Here is a 17,904-nt window from a genome sequence, read left to right as displayed (position 1 = left end):
CTTTTTATATTGTGGTGTAAAGATTAAAATTTAGGGAAACTGAGGCAAGTAGAAATTAGTTTTTCTCTGCAAGGAGTATCATATTTTAGAGGTTTATTAAAGGTTGAGAATTTAAGAATATACAAGTAAGAAAAGGCACATGCCAGGTGGCCATGAGGCCCATCCAAAATTTCACTCACATCATGAGACACGTCTGTTTGCCAGCGGAGACTGGAAGTCAGGAGAGCCAAAAGCCTTTGCAATCAGATTAAATACCCCATCTCGTTCTCGGCCCAGGTGATTACAAAGCATTCTGGGGAAGTGGAGCAAGGGCTTTTGAGGATTGAAGTCCAGAGTTCAAATCCATTTTTACATACCCCCTTTTGATCGTCTGGGGAGGACTTCCCCAAAGGATCATAAAACATAATTTATACATTACAACAATTTGAGGATAAGAGGGAAAAAAAGAACAAAACCAATAACTGCTGGACTGCTGACAAAAAGCCAGTTAGGGGGCAGTCCCCTTTGGCATGAAAGTATACATACAAATAAATGTTCAATCAACCACACCCAAAGTTCATTTTTGTGCAGCTTGTGGTCTGGAGGCTTCTTCATGGTGTCTTCTCCAACAGTTCAGTTTATGGATTCAGGGAAGTAGCATCTTTCTTTACCTAAAATTCTTCTCAAAAGGAATTTAAAGTTTGCAATTCAAATAATGATATTTTTTACATTCCCCCGTTAAGAGGGTGATTGAAAAATCACTTAGGGATGCATAGCTGAGTTATGAGGTATATGAATCAATTGGTAAGAGAAATGAAAAAGATATCAGAAAAATCCAAAAGAAAAGAAAAATTTCTGGATGAAAATATAGACTATCAAAGTCTTATGTGTAGAAATTCCAAGTAAAAAGAAAAATAAATCTATAACAGGTCCTTCTATCAGGGCCCAATCAAAATGATCGAAGCAATGATGCATTTACCCAGTCAGTAGCCAGGACTACAGAAAGTTACCACACTATGAAAGGCAGAAAAGGGGACCAGATTATATGAGCCAAGGTTTCCGGGATACTTGTCTGTGAGTATTTTCAGAGTGAGTGTGGACACAAGGAAAGCCTATGTCGTAACAACATGTTAAACACAGTAACCTTGAGTCTTCACACTAGGTTCAAGACCTTTGTATTGGCCTAGAAGTGCATCAATCCATCCTGGATTGGCTTTTCTTTGGCCCTGTGCAATGGCTCTTTTGTGTATATCTTGTCCTGGAATCAGACAGAATCATTAAGCAAAGTACCATAATTTTTTAAATAATTAGTGGCATTTTTATAGTCACAAGCTTTTTGGGCATTATAGCAATTGTATCTTAAACTTATAGTACTGCAAAATCAAAAAGTTAAAGAAAATCTAAATGCTGGTGACATGTGCTTCAAATATAAAAAAAGAGAGAAAAATAAAAAAACTGAAAAAGTATATTGCACATGAAAGAAAAATATAATAAAAGAGTTTTAAAAATTCAAAAATGTAGCTTATAATCACTGACACACTGTGTCAGCTAAGAAAATAAAATGCAAGGCTTTCTCACCAAAAATGAGATCCATTTCCTCTTCATGTCTAGCCATGCTCCACTGTGAGTAGAAGGCAAATGAATTGAACAGTAGTACAAATATGTAGTTATCAATATCCCCAAAATTCTCAATAGCCCAATTAATTACAATAGCAAACAAACACACTATCATATTTCACATAAGTTGCTGTATGACATTTTAAAAAATCTATGAATTGATGGATATTTGTCACAATTTTTACAAACGTAGCAATCTTTCAACCTTGGTATTTAAACATATTTTTTAAACAAAGTAAAACTCACCTTGGGTTTAGAACATCATGAAGAAAAATATATATCATTCTGGTTGAAGTAAAGTAGTGAGCTGAAGAGTATAAATAAAGGGGTGCTCTTTTTTTGGAGGCTTTTTTAGGGATACAAATGCCCTGAGATTAACTGCCCAACTTCCATTCACATATTTAGAAATGCAGGAAGATTGGGGGTTATAAAATGTATTTCACTTCAGCTAGAATTGGCCTTACACCTTGTTTTAGGGGCAGGCAAAAATAACCAGAGATTGTAAAAAAAATTCCAAAAATCATATTTAAAAAACCCTTAAAATCATTTGATATATTTAGCACATTAAATTTTCCAAAGGTTGTTAATACAATTGTAACCAGTTCTGAAGTCCATCTATCCTCTATGTGACAATTTACAAAGGCAAAAATAGAAAAACTTCTTTCATATATGGGCTTATTCAATAATATTTGTTCAGCACAGTTATAGGGGAAAAGCAACAGAATTTTAAAACTCAGTACATTAAATGAACAGTATAACAGAATAATATTGAATCCAGTAAGATATGAATTTAAAATCACAAAGTTAAACCATAAACAATAAAATAAGGTAGAATACAGAGATTTGTATAAACCATTGGAGTCTGAAATGCCTTAAAATTATATAACCTCCAGTCTTTAAAGTTTCTTAGGTGTGTTTTTTAAAAATTAATTATCCATTTAAATGTCTATTGTCCGAAGGCAGAGTGGTAAGGGCTAGGCAATGGGGGTTAAGGGACCTATCCAGGGCCCCACAGCTGGGGAGTATCTGAGGCCAGATTTTAACTCAGGACCGCATGTCGTTAGGCCTGGCTCTCAGTTTGCTGAGCCACCCATTTGCAAATTCAAAGTTAGTTGAATCTTCTCCCTGACACGCAGGTGAAGTCAATAAAATTACCAGAACAGTCAAAAGGTATCCTAAATAGCCCATTGCTTTTAAGTTCCTGTTTGGAAAAGTCTGTTTCTTCTCTCCCTTTTCTCTCTCCCCTCCTACACTCCTATCCGCCCATGTGGTCAATACCCCTGTTACCTGCTGGTAGAAATGAGTCCTGTGCGATCTGCTCCAAGGATCTGGGTGATGAGCCTGCTGGGGTTGAGCTTGTGTGTCTGGGGCTCAGAAACAGGCAGGCAGGGCCAGGAGATCGGGCACCAGGTGAGAGGCCAGGAGCAGGAGCCAGAGCTGGAGCAGGCCACCAGGGTGGGCAGGGCCGGGACCAGGTGAGGACAGAGAGAGGTCAGGATCAAGGGCTGCAGGCAGGAGCTGATCAAGATGGTTTTCTAAAAAAGCATCTTGGAAAAACATGGCTTAAAAAAAATTCTAGGCAATAGCTATTAAAGCTGAACTAAAGATCAGAAAAGAATCAGAAGATTGAGAGTCTTTTCACCCATTAGGTCGCCAACTGTAAAGATTAAAATTTAGGGAAACTGAGGCAGGTAGAAATTAGTTTCTCTCTACAAGGAGTATCATTTTAGAGGTTTATTAAAGGTTGAGAATTTAAGAATATACAAGTAAGAAAAGGCACGTGCCAGGTGGGCCATGAGGACCACCCAAAATTTCACTCACATCATGAGACACGTCTGTTTGCCTGCGGAGACAGGAAGTCAAGAGAGCCAAAAGCCTTTGCAATCAGGTTAAATATCCCATCTTGTTTTTGGCCCAGGTGAGGTTACAAAGCATTCTGAGGAAGTGGAGCAAGGGCTTCTGGGATTGAAGTCCAGAGTTCAAATCCATTTTTATAGTGGTCAGTTCCAACTGTAAGGGTTAAAATCAAGGTTGGACTAAATGTATAAAAATATGATTGCTGAAATTATTATTCAAGTCAGAATGACTTTATATGGTAGTTTTATTTACAAAAAGAGAGAGAGTGAATATAAAGGAAACATAAAAGAGGATAGAATGAGATATCTAACCTAACACACTAAGTATTTTGCTCTGGTCCCTGGATCAACCCAGGAAGGGCTAATTAGTCTTCAGCTGAGGGCCTGGTGATGAATAAAGCAAGGACTCCAGCCATGAAGGCTCTTCTAAGACAGAGGCTTCTCCAGAGGCTAGTCCCTCCAGAAAGCTAGGAAAATGAGTTAGCCTCACCCATGTGGTAGTCTTAAAGGAAAGGTCCAAGAATCGCCTCACCAATCCCAGGTCCATGAAGCAGAACCTTCACCAGCCTCCAACTCGAACTCCAACTGCAACTTAAACTCTAAACTCCAAAGAAATCCCTCTCAGAAAGTTGCAACTGCTTTTAAAGAAGCTTCTTTGTGTCATTTCCTGTGCATTCCTTCCACTTTACGTGGACCAATTGTAGCTTTAGCTTTGCTTCAGACTGCCTAGAGGGCAGTCAGTCATTTCTGATTTGTCACTCACTTTAGCACATGTGGGTTACAGACCTCCCCCACTTAAGGATAAAATGGGATGTATACACTTCTGGTGATTAAATCTAAAAAATAGACTAGGGAGAATTAATCCCATCTTCACAAACTCCCCTCTGATCCTTTGGGAGACTAGTCTTCCCAATGGATCATTGGAAATAATAATCTTATACCCCTAAAAATCTTCTAATTACAGGTGCATACGACATTGCACCTTTTAAGAGAAAACTACAATAGTTAGAGATAAGAAGGAAATAGAAGAGAGCAAGAACAAAACCAGTGTTTGCTAGGCGCATTGACAAGGTACTTAGGGGGTGGACCCTTTGGCATAGGAGTTTACATTCAGAATAACTGTGTTGAAACCCCTTTAAGTTCAATCAGTTACACCCCAAAGTTCATTCTGGACCTTCTTGATGCAGTGTAGGTTTTTGTAGACATCTTTCTCCAAACAGTTCATTTTTTTGGATTCTAGGAGTTAGCAAGCTTCTTTCCCTGAAATTTTTCTCAAACAAAATTTTAATTTTGGATTTTATGAAAATACAATCCCCCCTTAGGAGGGTGTTGACCAACACCCAGATCAGCTCAGGATACATGATTGAGTTATGGGATGTATAAATCAACTATCAAAAGAAAATAAAAATTATAAAAAGAAGGAAAAAACAAATAGAAGAAAAAATTAAACTTTAGGAGAAAGAAAAAATTCAAAGTCAGAATCAAAATATCAAAAATCTATGATTATAAAAATTTCATAGTAAACAAGAATAAATTCAAAACAGACACTTACATTAGGGTCCAATTAAAGTAATTTCTGTCCCATAAGTCTGTAGGACAAAATGCAGTAATATTGCACTTAACCCATTATCAGACAGGACTAAAGGAAGTTTGCCATACTATAAGGGAGAAAAAAAGGACTAGATTTTTGTGTAAAAGGAAAATGTGTTTCCCTGGTCTGATTTTACCTTCACACTTAGGGATAGGGGAGCCAGGGTGATAGCCAAACTTCAGTACTTGTCTGAATGTGGCACGGGGAAGGCCTCCATCTGACATTATGTCAAACCACAGCCTCAAACCTCAAACAAGTCCTCTGTCTTGACCCAGAATCTCATCAATCCCATTGGGATTGGTTGGTCTCCTCGACCTTGTGCTTTTTAGCACTGTATAATGGCTCTTTTGTTTCCTTCTGGATTCAGACCCAATCATTAATCACAGTCCCATAACATTTATCAATAAATGGCAGGCTTCCTTTGTCTAAAGCTTTTGGGAATGCATTAATAGTGCAGTAAATATATATTTTAAACTTATATTACTGCAAAATAAAAAAAAAGATTAATATTGGTTGTATTTCTCTTAATTGTCACCTTTTCTTTCTTCCCATTGCTCCCTATCTCCAGGTTCAGACTTATTAGCAATTGCTTTGGCTATTTTAGCACCCTCCTAACATGCCTTCCTGCTCCATTCTTTCTCTGCTTCAATCCATCCTTCATGTGACTTATATGAAAATCCGTTAGGTATAGATCTTATTAGATTGATTTTTCTGCTTCCTTCCATGTACCTCCAGGCTGTGGCCTAACTAGATTGCTACATGCCTTTCTTTGTGCCCACTGTTATCTATGTTGGAAATGTGCTTCCTCCCTTTCTTCATCTATTGAATTATCATTCATCTTTTCTATTCCAATTTAAATGGCACTTCTCTGACATTTCCTGTCCAATTCCCCCATTCATTTGATAATGACTTCTCTCTCATACCTCACATACAACTTTGCAACTCTCTAGAGCACTTAATCTATTATTTTAATTCTGGTTTATTTGTCACACAAACTTCCCATCAATCAATCCACACTTGGTATATGACAGGCTCTGAGGATAAAAGGACACAGTATAAGACAGTTTCTACTTTCACATTCTTTATATTTGAATGGAGAATGCATAAGGTCAGGGGTCATGTTTCTTTCTAAGCCTTGTAGCTATTTTGGTCCTTAAAATAGTGGGTGTTAAGCCTTATGTGGTGCTTAGGAAATGTAAATGTAAAGCTAGAACAGGGGACAGCCTTTAAATATGGTGCCCTCAAGGACCCTTGGACAGTACCTTTGTTAATGGCCACAGAGGGCCCAGAATGACTAGGGGTGCTACTGCTTAGTGGGTACAGATTCTCTGCATGTGGGCCAGCAATTTCCCTGTGGACTTTTCTTAGCATCTCCTTCCTTTTCCTAGGGCGTTCAGAGAGAGGAGAGAGAGAAGTATCAAAGGCTATTACAACGACTTAAAGAAGGATACCATGGAAATTGTCTTACTCCTGTCAATGCAAACCATCACAGGTAACAACAGCTGTTGAGCTGGTTGAGAGTGCTTGTCTTTTTGGTGGTTCTCTTTTGTCTTTGTAAGAGAGCAACGGCCAGGAACTGCTGGGCAGGTAAATTGCTGGGGAAAGGCTGATGGCTTCTGTCTATAGCCATCTTGGGTCTCGTGACCATATCAGAGGGTGAATCCAGTGTCCTTGTCTAGGTGTTCCTGGTGTCTCACCTCTCAAGGCTTGGCCACTTGGCTCAGCTCTGTGGCCAGGATTCTTTGCTTCCTCTGGGACCCAGGATTTTTTTTTTTAATGTTTTGGTTGTTTATTCTCTGAGTGCCAGATCTGGATTCAGGAAGCCAGTCCTCTGTCCACAGGTTATGAAGTTATATGACCATAGGCAGATCACTTAGCCTTTCTATGCCTAATATTTCTTTATCTATAAGATGAGGATAATAATAGCCTTAGAACCAATTTTACTAGGTCATGTTAAGGATTAAGTATAATAATTATGAAAAGTACTTTAGAAATGTGTGCTGGTGCTCCCTTTGTCATCACCTATAATAAAGTTGGAAAATGGTTCCTAATTATGGGTTGGTTACAATGGAAAATGCTAAGATAATGAATGATAGAATTGCTAAATTTTTAAAATTTCAAAACTTTTTGGGATTTTGATAAAATTATTTAATTTCTCTAAGTGAGGGATAAGTGGAATTTATTGGAATGTCCCGAGAAATCTAGTAGTTTCCCAGATTCTAGCCTACTTTCTTTTCCCTCTGTCTTCTTTTGCTAATTTTTCCTTCCTTTGGGGTCATTTAATAAGCATATATTAAATACCTACTATGTGCCAGGCACATAGGTGTTTGGGAAACAAACATAAAAATGAGTCAGACTGGTCAGCATGTTGAAAGAAATATGAGGGCCGGCAATGGATGATAGACCTGCAAAGGATACTGAGAAATGGTGGTCAGAAGAGATGGGATTACCAAGAGATAATAATATCATACATCCCCTAGAGGTTTTCTAGGAAGAGAGAATGGCTAGTAGTGTCAGGTCAAAAAGGATGAGGATTGAGAAAAGATCATCAAATTTGGCCATTAAAAGAGATAACAATAAGTTTAGAGAGAGTAATTTCAATTAAGTGAAATCAGATTAGAAAAGTTTGTGAAGTGAATGGACAGAAGGATAGAGGAGGTTGTTAGAGCCTGAATGTGGAAGAGAGGAGAAGTAGCATGAAGGGATGATAGGGGGATATGAAGATTTCTTAAAGGGGAAGACCTGGGTTAAGCAACAAGTACTAGGCCAGTAGGGAGGGAGTAAAGATAAAAAAAAAATAGGGGTGGGGGGATAGGAGCAATATAGTGGATATGGCAGGGGGAATTGGATCAAGGATCTAAGTAAAAGAGTTGGAATTAGAAGGGCCACCTCTCATAAGAGACTGGAGTAAAGGAGGGGAGAATAGGGGATGAGGGCATTAGGCTCAGATGTAGAGTGAATGAGGAATAGGGAGCTCAATCGTGAATGGCCTCTTTTCTCAAAAAAGTATGGGACTGTTTGGGGAAGGGAGGAGTTGAGAAAGAGAAGATTTGGACCATCTTTTATGGGTAGTGGCATAAAGAATCAGTTTAGGGGGCAGTGAAGTGACTCAGTGGATTGAGAGCCAAGCCTTGAGATGAGAAGTCCTGGGTTCAAATTTTATCTCAGATAATTCCTAGATTCACAAGCCATTTAACCCCCATTGCCTAGCCCTTACTGCTCTTCTGCCTTAGAATCAACATTTAGTATTAATTCTAAGATAGAAGGTAAGAATTAAAAAAAAAATCTATTTAGGAAGATTAAAAGAACTACCTTGCTATAGTGAGGGCTTGGTTGAAATTATAAGGTAAACATTTATAGGGGACCCAATCAGTATGGCTGCATGACTTCTAGCTCTGTTCAGCAGCACTTGAGTGGGAATGAAGTAGATGAATGATGGGAGTAATTAATGGTTGGGTTTGCCAAAGCATAAGGAATTATAGGGCACAGGAGAGTGGAGCCTTTTGGAAGGGAGGACAGTGAAACCCGAGAAGAGAAGACGATGTTGGTCTAGAAGAGTCCTGGGGTAAAGGGACTAGAAGAATATATCAGTCTCCCTTTCTGGAGGAGTATGTCAGGAGGGGACAGCCAGTCCTGGAAAGAGCCAGGAAGCCTTATTGGAGGGTTGCTAGAAGATAGAAGGGGTATAAGAGGAAGGGAATGTTGTTAATGATAAAAGGGATTCCAGGGATGGAGGGGAAAGTCAGTCTGAAGTGGACATGGGAGGGCATGGCAGAGGTAGCTGGTGGAGATGGGCAGGTCATGAAGCTTGTAGACCAGCTGTTTGAACTAGTCTAGATAAGATAAGAGACTACTCTTGGCTTTAGATTGAGGAGGAAAAGCCATATGGTGTAGAGGGTTATTATTAAAGGATGCCCTCATTCCCGACTGGTCTGATGATACTTTCCCTGAGTATGGAAGTGACAGTTTTCAGCAAATAGGAGGGAATGGGCTCTCTGGAAAACTAGGTACCAGCAGGCAGCCACATTAAAATTGAAGCTTGGGGATCCTCTTCATTTTTGTTTTCCCTTTTCTGCAGTCATTTCTATTTTTTAGTTCTGAGAATTGAGGATAAGAATGAGTATATTACCCCTAAGGTTCTATCCCAAGAATTTGTAGCTTTCCTCCATGGAGAAGGGGTCAAAGTGAAGGAGGGAGAGAAAGGGCATCTTATCTTGGTGACGACAGGCAAGCAATCCTTCTTTCTCTTGACCTTTTTTCTCATCCAGCAAGAGAAATAGAAAGTTTAGAAGCTTCACAACCTTTGTTTAAGAAACAGAAAGGTGAAAGCTGGGGCCCAGAGGGTTAGTTCTTAGATAAAAGCAGTTTCAGGGGCAGGTTAGAGATGATGGGGTGATGATAGAAATTTGGGGTGATGCAGGGCTTAGGTGTGAGAATTGACACTGTGCTTGACTCTTTCCAAAGGCCTTTGGGTGTGAAATGTCATGTGCAAAAATGGCCATTTTCATTGGAAATTTTGGTAAAATTCAATTATTTTCATATGAGAATTACACTTGTGACTTGTATAACCAGCAGCATTGTTTTCTTGAGCTCCATTTGTATTCTTTTAGAGCTTCCCATAGTCTAATCAGAAAGTTAGAGAGTTGCATAAATATTTGTATAAATTTTCACAACCTGTTCTAGGCACTCTTGGGAAAAGAATAAGCTTAATGGGTTATTGAGTTTATTAGGTTAAAAAGGCCGATTGAATGCCTTTGATATCTAGCATGCTCAGACTGAATTTCTCAGCCATATCTCTCTAAAATATTTTAAACCCAGTGGAATTGTGCATTGGTTATGGGAGCAGGATGGGAGGAGGGTAAGGGAAGAACATGAATCATGTAACCATGGAAACATTTTCTTAATCAATAAAATAAAAAATATTTTAAGTTTTTCATAGTTTTTTATAGTATAGCTCTGAATTTCTCACTTACCCTATCTATTAAATTTTTAGGTTATGAGGTTTTTTAAAACCCCTTACTTCTCTCTTAGAATCAATACTAAATATCAGTTTCAAGACAGAAGAGTGGTAAGGCCTAGGAAGTGGGTGTTAAGTGACTTACCCAGGGTCATACAGCTAGAAAGTATCTTGAGGCTACATTTGAACCCAGGATCTTCCCTCTCTAGATCTGGCTCTCAGACCACTGAGCTGCCACCTTCCATGCTATTTTAATGTTACCAGGTTTTATAGTTATAGTCAAACCAAGAGATTGACTTTGCCGGATGGTCACTTATTATCAAAACAAGGGCTCAAAATTGGTCTTTTTGTTGGCCTCACAGTGCTGTGCGGCTTCCCTCTGAACCTTTTTTATATCCCTCAGTTATTTGGCAATGCCTCTGTAGAGAAATTTGCTGAGTAGGAAGTGAATGAGTGTGCTGGCCCTTTTGTTTCTGATCTTCTGAAATTTTGCTGTTCCCAAGTTCTCAACGAGGTCATGTGGAAGCACTAAGGAATGGCGGCTGGGGGGAAGAACAGCACCATGGAATGAGAGGTCAGCTTGTTCCAAGGCAATGTGAGTTCTGATATGTAGCCCGGCTTTATAATCTTCTACTTCATTCATGTTAGGAGTTCCCATCTCATATATTTCAGTCAGCCTCCATTTGAAAAATCATGTATTAGAAAAAGAAAAAGGAAAATTCTTTATTGTGAGGGGCAAAGTACAGTTTTGAAACATGAAGGTGTTTAGAAAAAGGTGATGGGGGCCCTCAAGGTGGCTCTTCGTTATCATCCCTCACATGTGTAGTTGCATGCTTTACCTTTCACCACATGGCAGCTCTGAATACATGGAATCAGTTCCTTGGGAAGATCATGGTTAAAGAATGAAGGCCTTTATTCATTAGAAATCTTGTTTTGTGAGAACATTGACTGATGTAATTTGATGTTTTGGTCTCAGCCTTTCCTGAGAACCAGCAGCTTGATACTTTGGCAGCTTTCTGAACTGAAAGGAGAGAGAGAGGGAGAAGGGGGGGGTGGGGGCAGAGAGTGAGTGAGTGTATATACACACGAGCCTAGCTGTGTGTGTATTTTGGTTTTGATCAGGTTTAATCTTTGCCTCCTCATTGTTCCTTACAGACCGAGTTACTGAGAAATGGGGACCTGTTCGTGTTATGAGAAACGAGAAGAGGTAACTACCCGATGGTTTCTAGGCACTTTAAAGAAATATTTTTCTAGTGCTTCAATTTAAGAATGGGACAGTCTCTGGAAATATCATGACCTCTCAAGTAGAAGACTTAAAGACCTCTTTGGGCATCTTTTGAGGTATCATGATGTTTTTGCAGAAAGTCTAAGCTCATCACTCAGTGTCACAGTTTGACAGGATCTGGTGAATTATATTTCCTTGAACTCTCTGCGTCTTTGGACACCTCTACTTCTGTGCTGGGCTCTTGCACTCTTTCCTTTGTTTGGGATTATGGAAGCATCTTGTCATCCCCTAATACAGGTCTGCATAGCCATATCTCAGTCATTCTTCAAGACCGAGCTCCTCCAGGAGGCTTCCTCTGGACCGCCAGGGCACATTGTTTGTACTTCTGTGGTGGCATTGATCCATTCTGCCTGATGGCCACTTTTTTGAGGGAGCCTTTTCTGTTCTTTTCCCTCTCTAACCTTACAAAGTGATTTTCTGATCCTCATGTATTTATTCCAGTGTCTCTGTGAGTGTATAAGGGTGGTCACTGCCTTCTATAGGCCTTCCTGGGTGCAGCTCTGAAGGCTGCCTCTTAATTTTTCATTTTGGGGATCCCTAGGCTCTCTGTCCCACATCCTCCCTAGGAGATTGGCCACCCTCCTTTTTCAGTCATATGTAAATATAGATCTATTTTTTATTTTTTCCTCTTAACCCTTACTTTCTGTCATAGTAATATAGTTAACAGAGGGATAAGGTCTAGGCAATGGGGGTCAAGTGGTTTTCCTGGAGTCATACAGCTGGAGTATGTCTGAGACTGGATTTGAACCCAAGTCCTCCTGTTTCTAGGCCTGACTCTATCCACTGAACTGAAATGCCACTTTTTTTTTTTTTAAGAATTGAAAATTTTTATTTATCTAATTGATTTAGAATATTTTTCCATGGTTACATGATTCATGTTCTTCTCTCTCCCTCTGTCCTTTTCGTCACCTGTAATTTTGATTCTTCTGAGACTGTGGTGTTTCATCTTTGTAGCTATATGATACCCCTGAGAGTATATTGTTAGTCATATATGATGGATTTTATACTAAGGATGGATTGTCATTTTCTAAACCTAACCCCCTTGCTTTCTTCTGGTTCAGGCTAATGCCCTGTCTGCAGGGTCCAAGGTATGGACTAGCTTATTGGACTTGCCATCCATTTGCGTATCCGAATCTATGCATCCTTTATCTAATTGTCTTTTTTCCTCTGGGTTTTTTGAAACTAATCTCTTGACTGACTATTAGTCTCCCTGAGGAGGCCCTGTAGTGAGTGTTCTGGGACTCAGTAATTCCATGTCACTCACAAATAGGAAACTAGAGAGGGCTCCTTATAGTTAGACTTGGCTCATGCTAGACATCCTTTGGTGTTTGCCAGTTTCCTGGGTTGGAAGTGAAACCTCAAGAGTTGATTTAGTTTTCATTTATTTGTCTTTTGGAGCACTTTTTAACTTGGTTAGTGATAATCTGTATTTATAATCTCTTCTACTTCTTATTTGGTTAGGAATTCTGGCCCCATCCATTTTTCTGAAAGGTACTGCTTTTCATTCTTTCTCTCCTACTTAATTGAAATCTTCTAAAAATGTTAAGAATTGTTCAAGATTCTATTTATCAACAAAGCTTACATTTTCAATTTTTTACTTTTCAGGTATTCTAAGGCGAAAATTCCAGAGCCTGAAAAGACAAGTGGACGTATATTAGAAAATGAAAGAGTAAGTTTCAAATTCTGTTTTATAGCATCTTTTTGTTTTTTTATTTGAATCATGTTAAGCTTTTGGTCCCTTCCAAACATATCACAGAATTGAGTTGTGGCTTTGTAATACTTCAAAGTAGCCTTTCCAAATCCATTGCCTTTTGATTTTATCCATAACTCCATCATTCCCATTATGTTCCTTTGATTGTGGAGGGGAGAAAACCCTCTTCATCTTGCTGATGTGGTTGCCTGGAATTTCCATGGTGAAGAAATGAGCAAGTGACTCCTCTGACCATGCTCCCAAGGTTATTGACATTTCTGAATCCAGCTGTTTCTCTTCTGGAGTAGGAGATGAGTTGTGCCTACCTGCCTGTGAGGAGTGTGGGATGTGTTCCCAGAAGGCCATTGTATATACTTTGCTTTTGGGAGCCAAGGTTTCTGACCAACTTCAGGATGTTAGAATTCCTAGGCTTCTGAAGAGTACATTTGGTTTATAAGTGATGTACTGAGAGCCTATAAGAAGAGTTAATTCTAGGGATTCAGCAAACACTAACAGTTGCAGCAATATATTTTGCAAAAGAGAGGAGGGTCCAAGATGATCTTAAGTACTAGAATATGAGGGAGTGGAAAGGGGTTTTGCTCAGTTTCTCTTTTAGAATATTAATTCTAGAATAGAATGATCCTTGAGGAGAGGGATTTTCTAACCTTTCTGTTTCTATCATCAGTAGTTGTCAAATACTTTTTGTTCATTAAAAAGCTGATTTGTGGTACCCATAGGGTTAGGGGGCCTTTACTTTAGCCAGTCAGCAAGAAAAGCCCACAGCTGGAGTTCTGATTAGTGTCATTTGGTTACATCGACCTTTCCCTATCAGACCTCATTAGGAGGACTTTTGGTCACTGATGCTACCTAGACTTGAACCCTACCCACATCCCTGTTAAGTCCATTTGCCGTTAGTCATTAATGACCTGGTAAGTAAAATTCCAGAGTGCAGATAAAAGACAGATTTAGATAATCCCAGCTCAGTAACCTCTTACAGCTGTCAGCTATCCTTTAATATCAGAACTGGAGCAACCCATCATCACTGCTAACAGCTGAGGTATATCATGGGTTATTGGTGGATGTGTAGGAGATGACAACTGGACATTCAAGCTGCTGGTTTCCTGAGGCCTGGCAGAACATGACCTGTTGACTGTGCCTATAGGAGGTGCTCCCCGAGGGGGAAAGAAACATTGGATCTACCCTTGTTAAATCCCTCATTTAAAATGATGGAGCTAGTTAGTATGCGGCCCCACTGTGTGTCATTCTCTGGAAAGCTGATTTAGACTTTTTGCAAAAGTGGGCATTGACTTGGCTAGAAGCTCTTCTTGATGTCACCTAGTAATAGGCAAGCACATGAGCTCCAGGAGGTCAGAGCCATGGGCCTCGCTCATTTTGCTTCCTCTTCTAGAGAATTCTGGGTGTTTTATGTGAGCAAGAGAGTGGCCAGTCTGTCATCAAAAATAGTAAAAGTATCGGGTGATTTTCTTCTCTTAGGCTCCAGCTGATCTCTCAGAGGAAGTATCTGTCAGACTTCGCTTGGGTAATGGACGTGCCCCCTCGCTTAGGCAGAGACACTCTGTGGTGGAGGTGAAGGAAGAAGATCTCAGGCAGAGACGCTCCGTGGCCGAGGTGAAGGAAGAAGAACCTTGCCCAGACAAGGAAAAGGAAAAAACCCGAGAGAAGGAGGAGTGCCTTGAGGTGTGCCTCGAGGAGCCCCATGGGGTGTTCCTCGAGGAGCCCCCGGCGGTGTGCCTCGAGGAGCCCCCCATGGTGTGCCTCGAGGAGCCCCCCATGGTGTGCCTCGAGGAGCTCCCGGCGGTGTGCCTCGAGGAGCGCCCCACGGTGTTCCTCGAGGAGCCCCCGGCGGTGTGCCTCGAGGAGCCCCCGGCGGTGTGCCTCGAGGAGCCCCCGGCGGTGTGCCTCGAGGAGCCCCATGGGGTGTGCCTCGAGGAGCGCCCCACGGTGTTCCTCGAGGAGCCCCCGGCGGTGTGCCTCGAGGAGCCCCCGGCGGTGTGCCTCGAGGAGCCCCCGGCGGTGTGCCTCGAGGAGCCCCCGGCGGTGTGCCTCGAGGAGCCCCATGGGGTGTGCCTCGAGGAGCCCCCGGCGGTGTGCCTCGAGGAGCCCCATGGGGTGTGCCTCGAGGAGCCCCCGGCGGTGTGCTTCGAGGAGCCCCATGGGGTGTGCCTCGAGGAGCCCCCGGCGGTGTGCCTCGAGGAGCCCCATGGGGTGTGCCTCGAGGAGCCCCATGGGGTGTGCCTCGAGGAGCCCCATGGGGTGTGCCTCGAGGAGCCCCCGGCGGTGTGCCTCGAGGAGCCCCCGGCGGTGTGCCTCGAGGAGCCCCATGGGGTGTGCCTCGAGGAGCCCCCGGCGGTGTGCTTCGAGGAGCCCCATGGGGTGTGCCTCGAGGAGCCCCCGGCGGTGTGCCTCGAGGAGCCCCATGGGGTGTGCCTCGAGGAGCCCCCGGCGGTGTGCCTCGAGGAGCCCCATGGGGTGTGCCTCGAGGAGCCCCAGGCGGTGTACCTCGAGGAGCCCCATGGGGTGTGCCTCGAGGAGCCCCAGGCGGTGTGCCTCGAGGAGCCCCATGGGGTGTGCCTCGAGGAGCCCCCGGCGGTGTGCCTCGAGGAGCCCCCGGCAGTGTGCCTCGTGGAGCCCCCGGCGGTGTGCCTCGAGGAACGCCCCATGGTGTGCCTTGAGCCTTCTATGGTATGCCTCGAGGAACCCTCCATGGTGTGCCTTGAGGAGTCCTCCATGGTGTGCCTTGAGGTGCTTCCTGAGGTGTGCCTGGAGGCTCGCCCTGAGGTGTGCCTGGAGGCGCTCCCTGAGGAGCGTCTCCAGGAGCTCCTTGATGAAATCTTTGAAGAGCGCCCTGAGGAGCGCCTCGAGGAACCCCCTGAGATGCGCCTCGAGGAACCCCCTGAGATGCACCTCGAGGAGCACCCTGAGATGTGCCTCGAGGAGCCCCCTGAGGAGCCCCCCGAGGAGCCCCCCAAGCAGCCCCGGGAGCCCTCCGACCTCACCGAGGTACTGTGCTTGGTTGGCTCTCCTGGGCCTCTGCGATCGGGACATTTAAAGTCACTTGGCTTGTCAGTGTTTGGGGGGAAGTTTACTTTAACTGTAGATGACATATGTATGTGGGAGAAATCTGATTGAAACTGTTGAGAGGTGTAGGCTCTTGGACCCCTGAAATCAGGAGGAATTTTGAGAATGGTTTAAATAATCAAAGCTAATGAGAATAAGACTGTCACTGCTTCCTGTTAGCTCAGCAGCTGTTAACTATGTTGGGGAAATAAAAGGGATCCGTCCTGTTGGAAAGATTTTTTTTTTCACCTTTTAGAGGCTAATATGTGATGCTGAGCATCTCTTTGATATTAGGATTTAGATGAGTATAACTTAGAAACGTCTCATGTGAAAATGATAAAAACAGGTAGTGGTTAAAGCAAGGAGGCTGACAAAAAAATCTCTTTAGGCTCCATCCAAAACATTTGGAAAGTCAGGTCAAGAAAATCCCCCAGACAAATTACTTTTCAGGATTGCCTTCTCTCCTTCGCAGTCAGGGGCCCTTTATTGCCCAAGTGCATGTAGGGACACGTCCACCAAGATTTCCTCACCATCACCTCAGACTCAGCTGCAGTTCTTTGTGCCGTGTGCGAACATTATTTGGTTACCATTCTTCATTCTCCTTGTTATCTAGTCTATCACTGATTCCTTTTGTTTCTTCCTTTGAAACAGCTCTCATATTCACTCTTCTCTGTTTCCACAACCTCTAGAAGGCCCAGATCTCTTCTCACCCGAGGCATCGCCGCTGGGTTTGTGCTTCCAGTTTCTGCCTCCTCAGTTCCCCCTGTATATGATATTGTCAGACTGATTTTTTTTTCTAAAGCATCATTTCCATCATATCTGTCCCTTTGAACATGTGCTTTTTAGCCTAGCCTTCAGGGTTCCTCATCCTACAGTCTAGCCTACCCTTTTGGGTCTGGTTTTCCTCCACTCCTCAATATGTATTTCCTCTAGCATTGAGGCTTATTTCCTTCTCCACCCTGATCTCCCATGCTCAGGGCTACCTTGTTACCCTTGCTTGGGACGGTCCCTTTGGAACCCCTGTTCTCCTTTTCTGAATCCTGCCTGTCCTTCATGGACTAACTCTACAGAGGCTTCCCCAGAAACCCAGCCCATCCTTATCTGTCCTTTGTCTGAACTCCCTTAGCACTTAGGGCCCTAGAATTGAAAAGCCTCTGGGCCACCCGTGATAGATGAGGCTCAGACAGGGAGGGACACCCAGATCACAGAGATGGTGTGAGAACCAGGACTAAAGCACGGACCTGCCCATCTCATTGGAGATGCCGCTACCCTTCCCTGCCTCTGGACTGGGATGAGAACTCCGTGCTTGGAGAGTCAGTCACTGAAGGGCTCCTGCAGGGTTTCATAGGGTAACTTTGGCTTCCAGTGCCTTGATGGTAAGATGCCCGTCTTATACTTGGGTACACAAGTCCAGGGCTAGGCCCAGGATAGACACTCAGCAAATACTTAGGCTCTGCTTTATAATATGGCGATAGAGAATGTAAAAAGACAGACTTGGAAGAGGATCAACTTTTAAGTTGTTGATTCTTGTGTGTACAGTAATAAGATTTAACTTTTGGTTGTCTGTCCAGTGGAAGGAGGCACTATCAGAGAAATTAAAAAGTCATTTCTCCTGGGCCCACAAAGCATTTTGATAGCTTCCATTTTTGTCACCTGGATACTCACAGCATGCCAAAACAGTGAGGCCACCCCAAATCAGGAATGCTGCCTAGCTTTTCAGTTTTCTCTCCTTCATCCCACATTCGACTCACTTTCTCCATATCAAGAGAGGACAAAGTACCACCATAAACTTTTGTGTCCATCATTTTTCCATTAAAATTAGAGTTAGGGAAATCATTGGTTTAAAAGGCA

The 17,904-nt window shown here is 42.5% G+C and overlaps 1 protein-coding gene across 4 annotated transcripts in view; it reads left to right on the top strand.

The window, feature by feature from the left end:
* Positions 1 to 17,904, top strand: part of SENP2 (SUMO specific peptidase 2) — a 53,475-nt gene that overhangs the window by 13,323 nt on the left and 22,248 nt on the right. The window contains exons 7-12 of one of the 4 annotated variants that reach the window (XM_056819867.1): positions 6,432 to 6,535; positions 10,504 to 10,574; positions 11,156 to 11,207; positions 12,747 to 12,776; positions 12,891 to 12,954; positions 14,470 to 15,996. In XM_056819867.1, coding sequence (XP_056675845.1) covers positions 6,432 to 6,535; positions 10,504 to 10,574; positions 11,156 to 11,207; positions 12,747 to 12,776; positions 12,891 to 12,954; positions 14,470 to 15,996 — 1,848 coding nt within the window. Of the gene's footprint in view, positions 1 to 6,431; positions 6,536 to 10,503; positions 10,596 to 11,155; positions 11,208 to 12,746; positions 12,777 to 12,890; positions 12,955 to 14,469; positions 15,997 to 17,904 lie in introns of all 4 variants that reach the window. The other 3 variants (XM_056819866.1, XM_056819869.1, XM_056819868.1) reach the window with 3 other exon arrangements.

Source organism: Monodelphis domestica, chromosome 2 (genome assembly GCF_027887165.1).
Source record: "Monodelphis domestica isolate mMonDom1 chromosome 2, mMonDom1.pri, whole genome shotgun sequence".
NCBI lineage: Eukaryota > Metazoa > Chordata > Mammalia > Didelphimorphia > Didelphidae > Monodelphis > Monodelphis domestica.
Note: the sequence above shows the minus strand (reverse complement) of the source record. Positions and strands in the feature narration are given on the sequence as shown.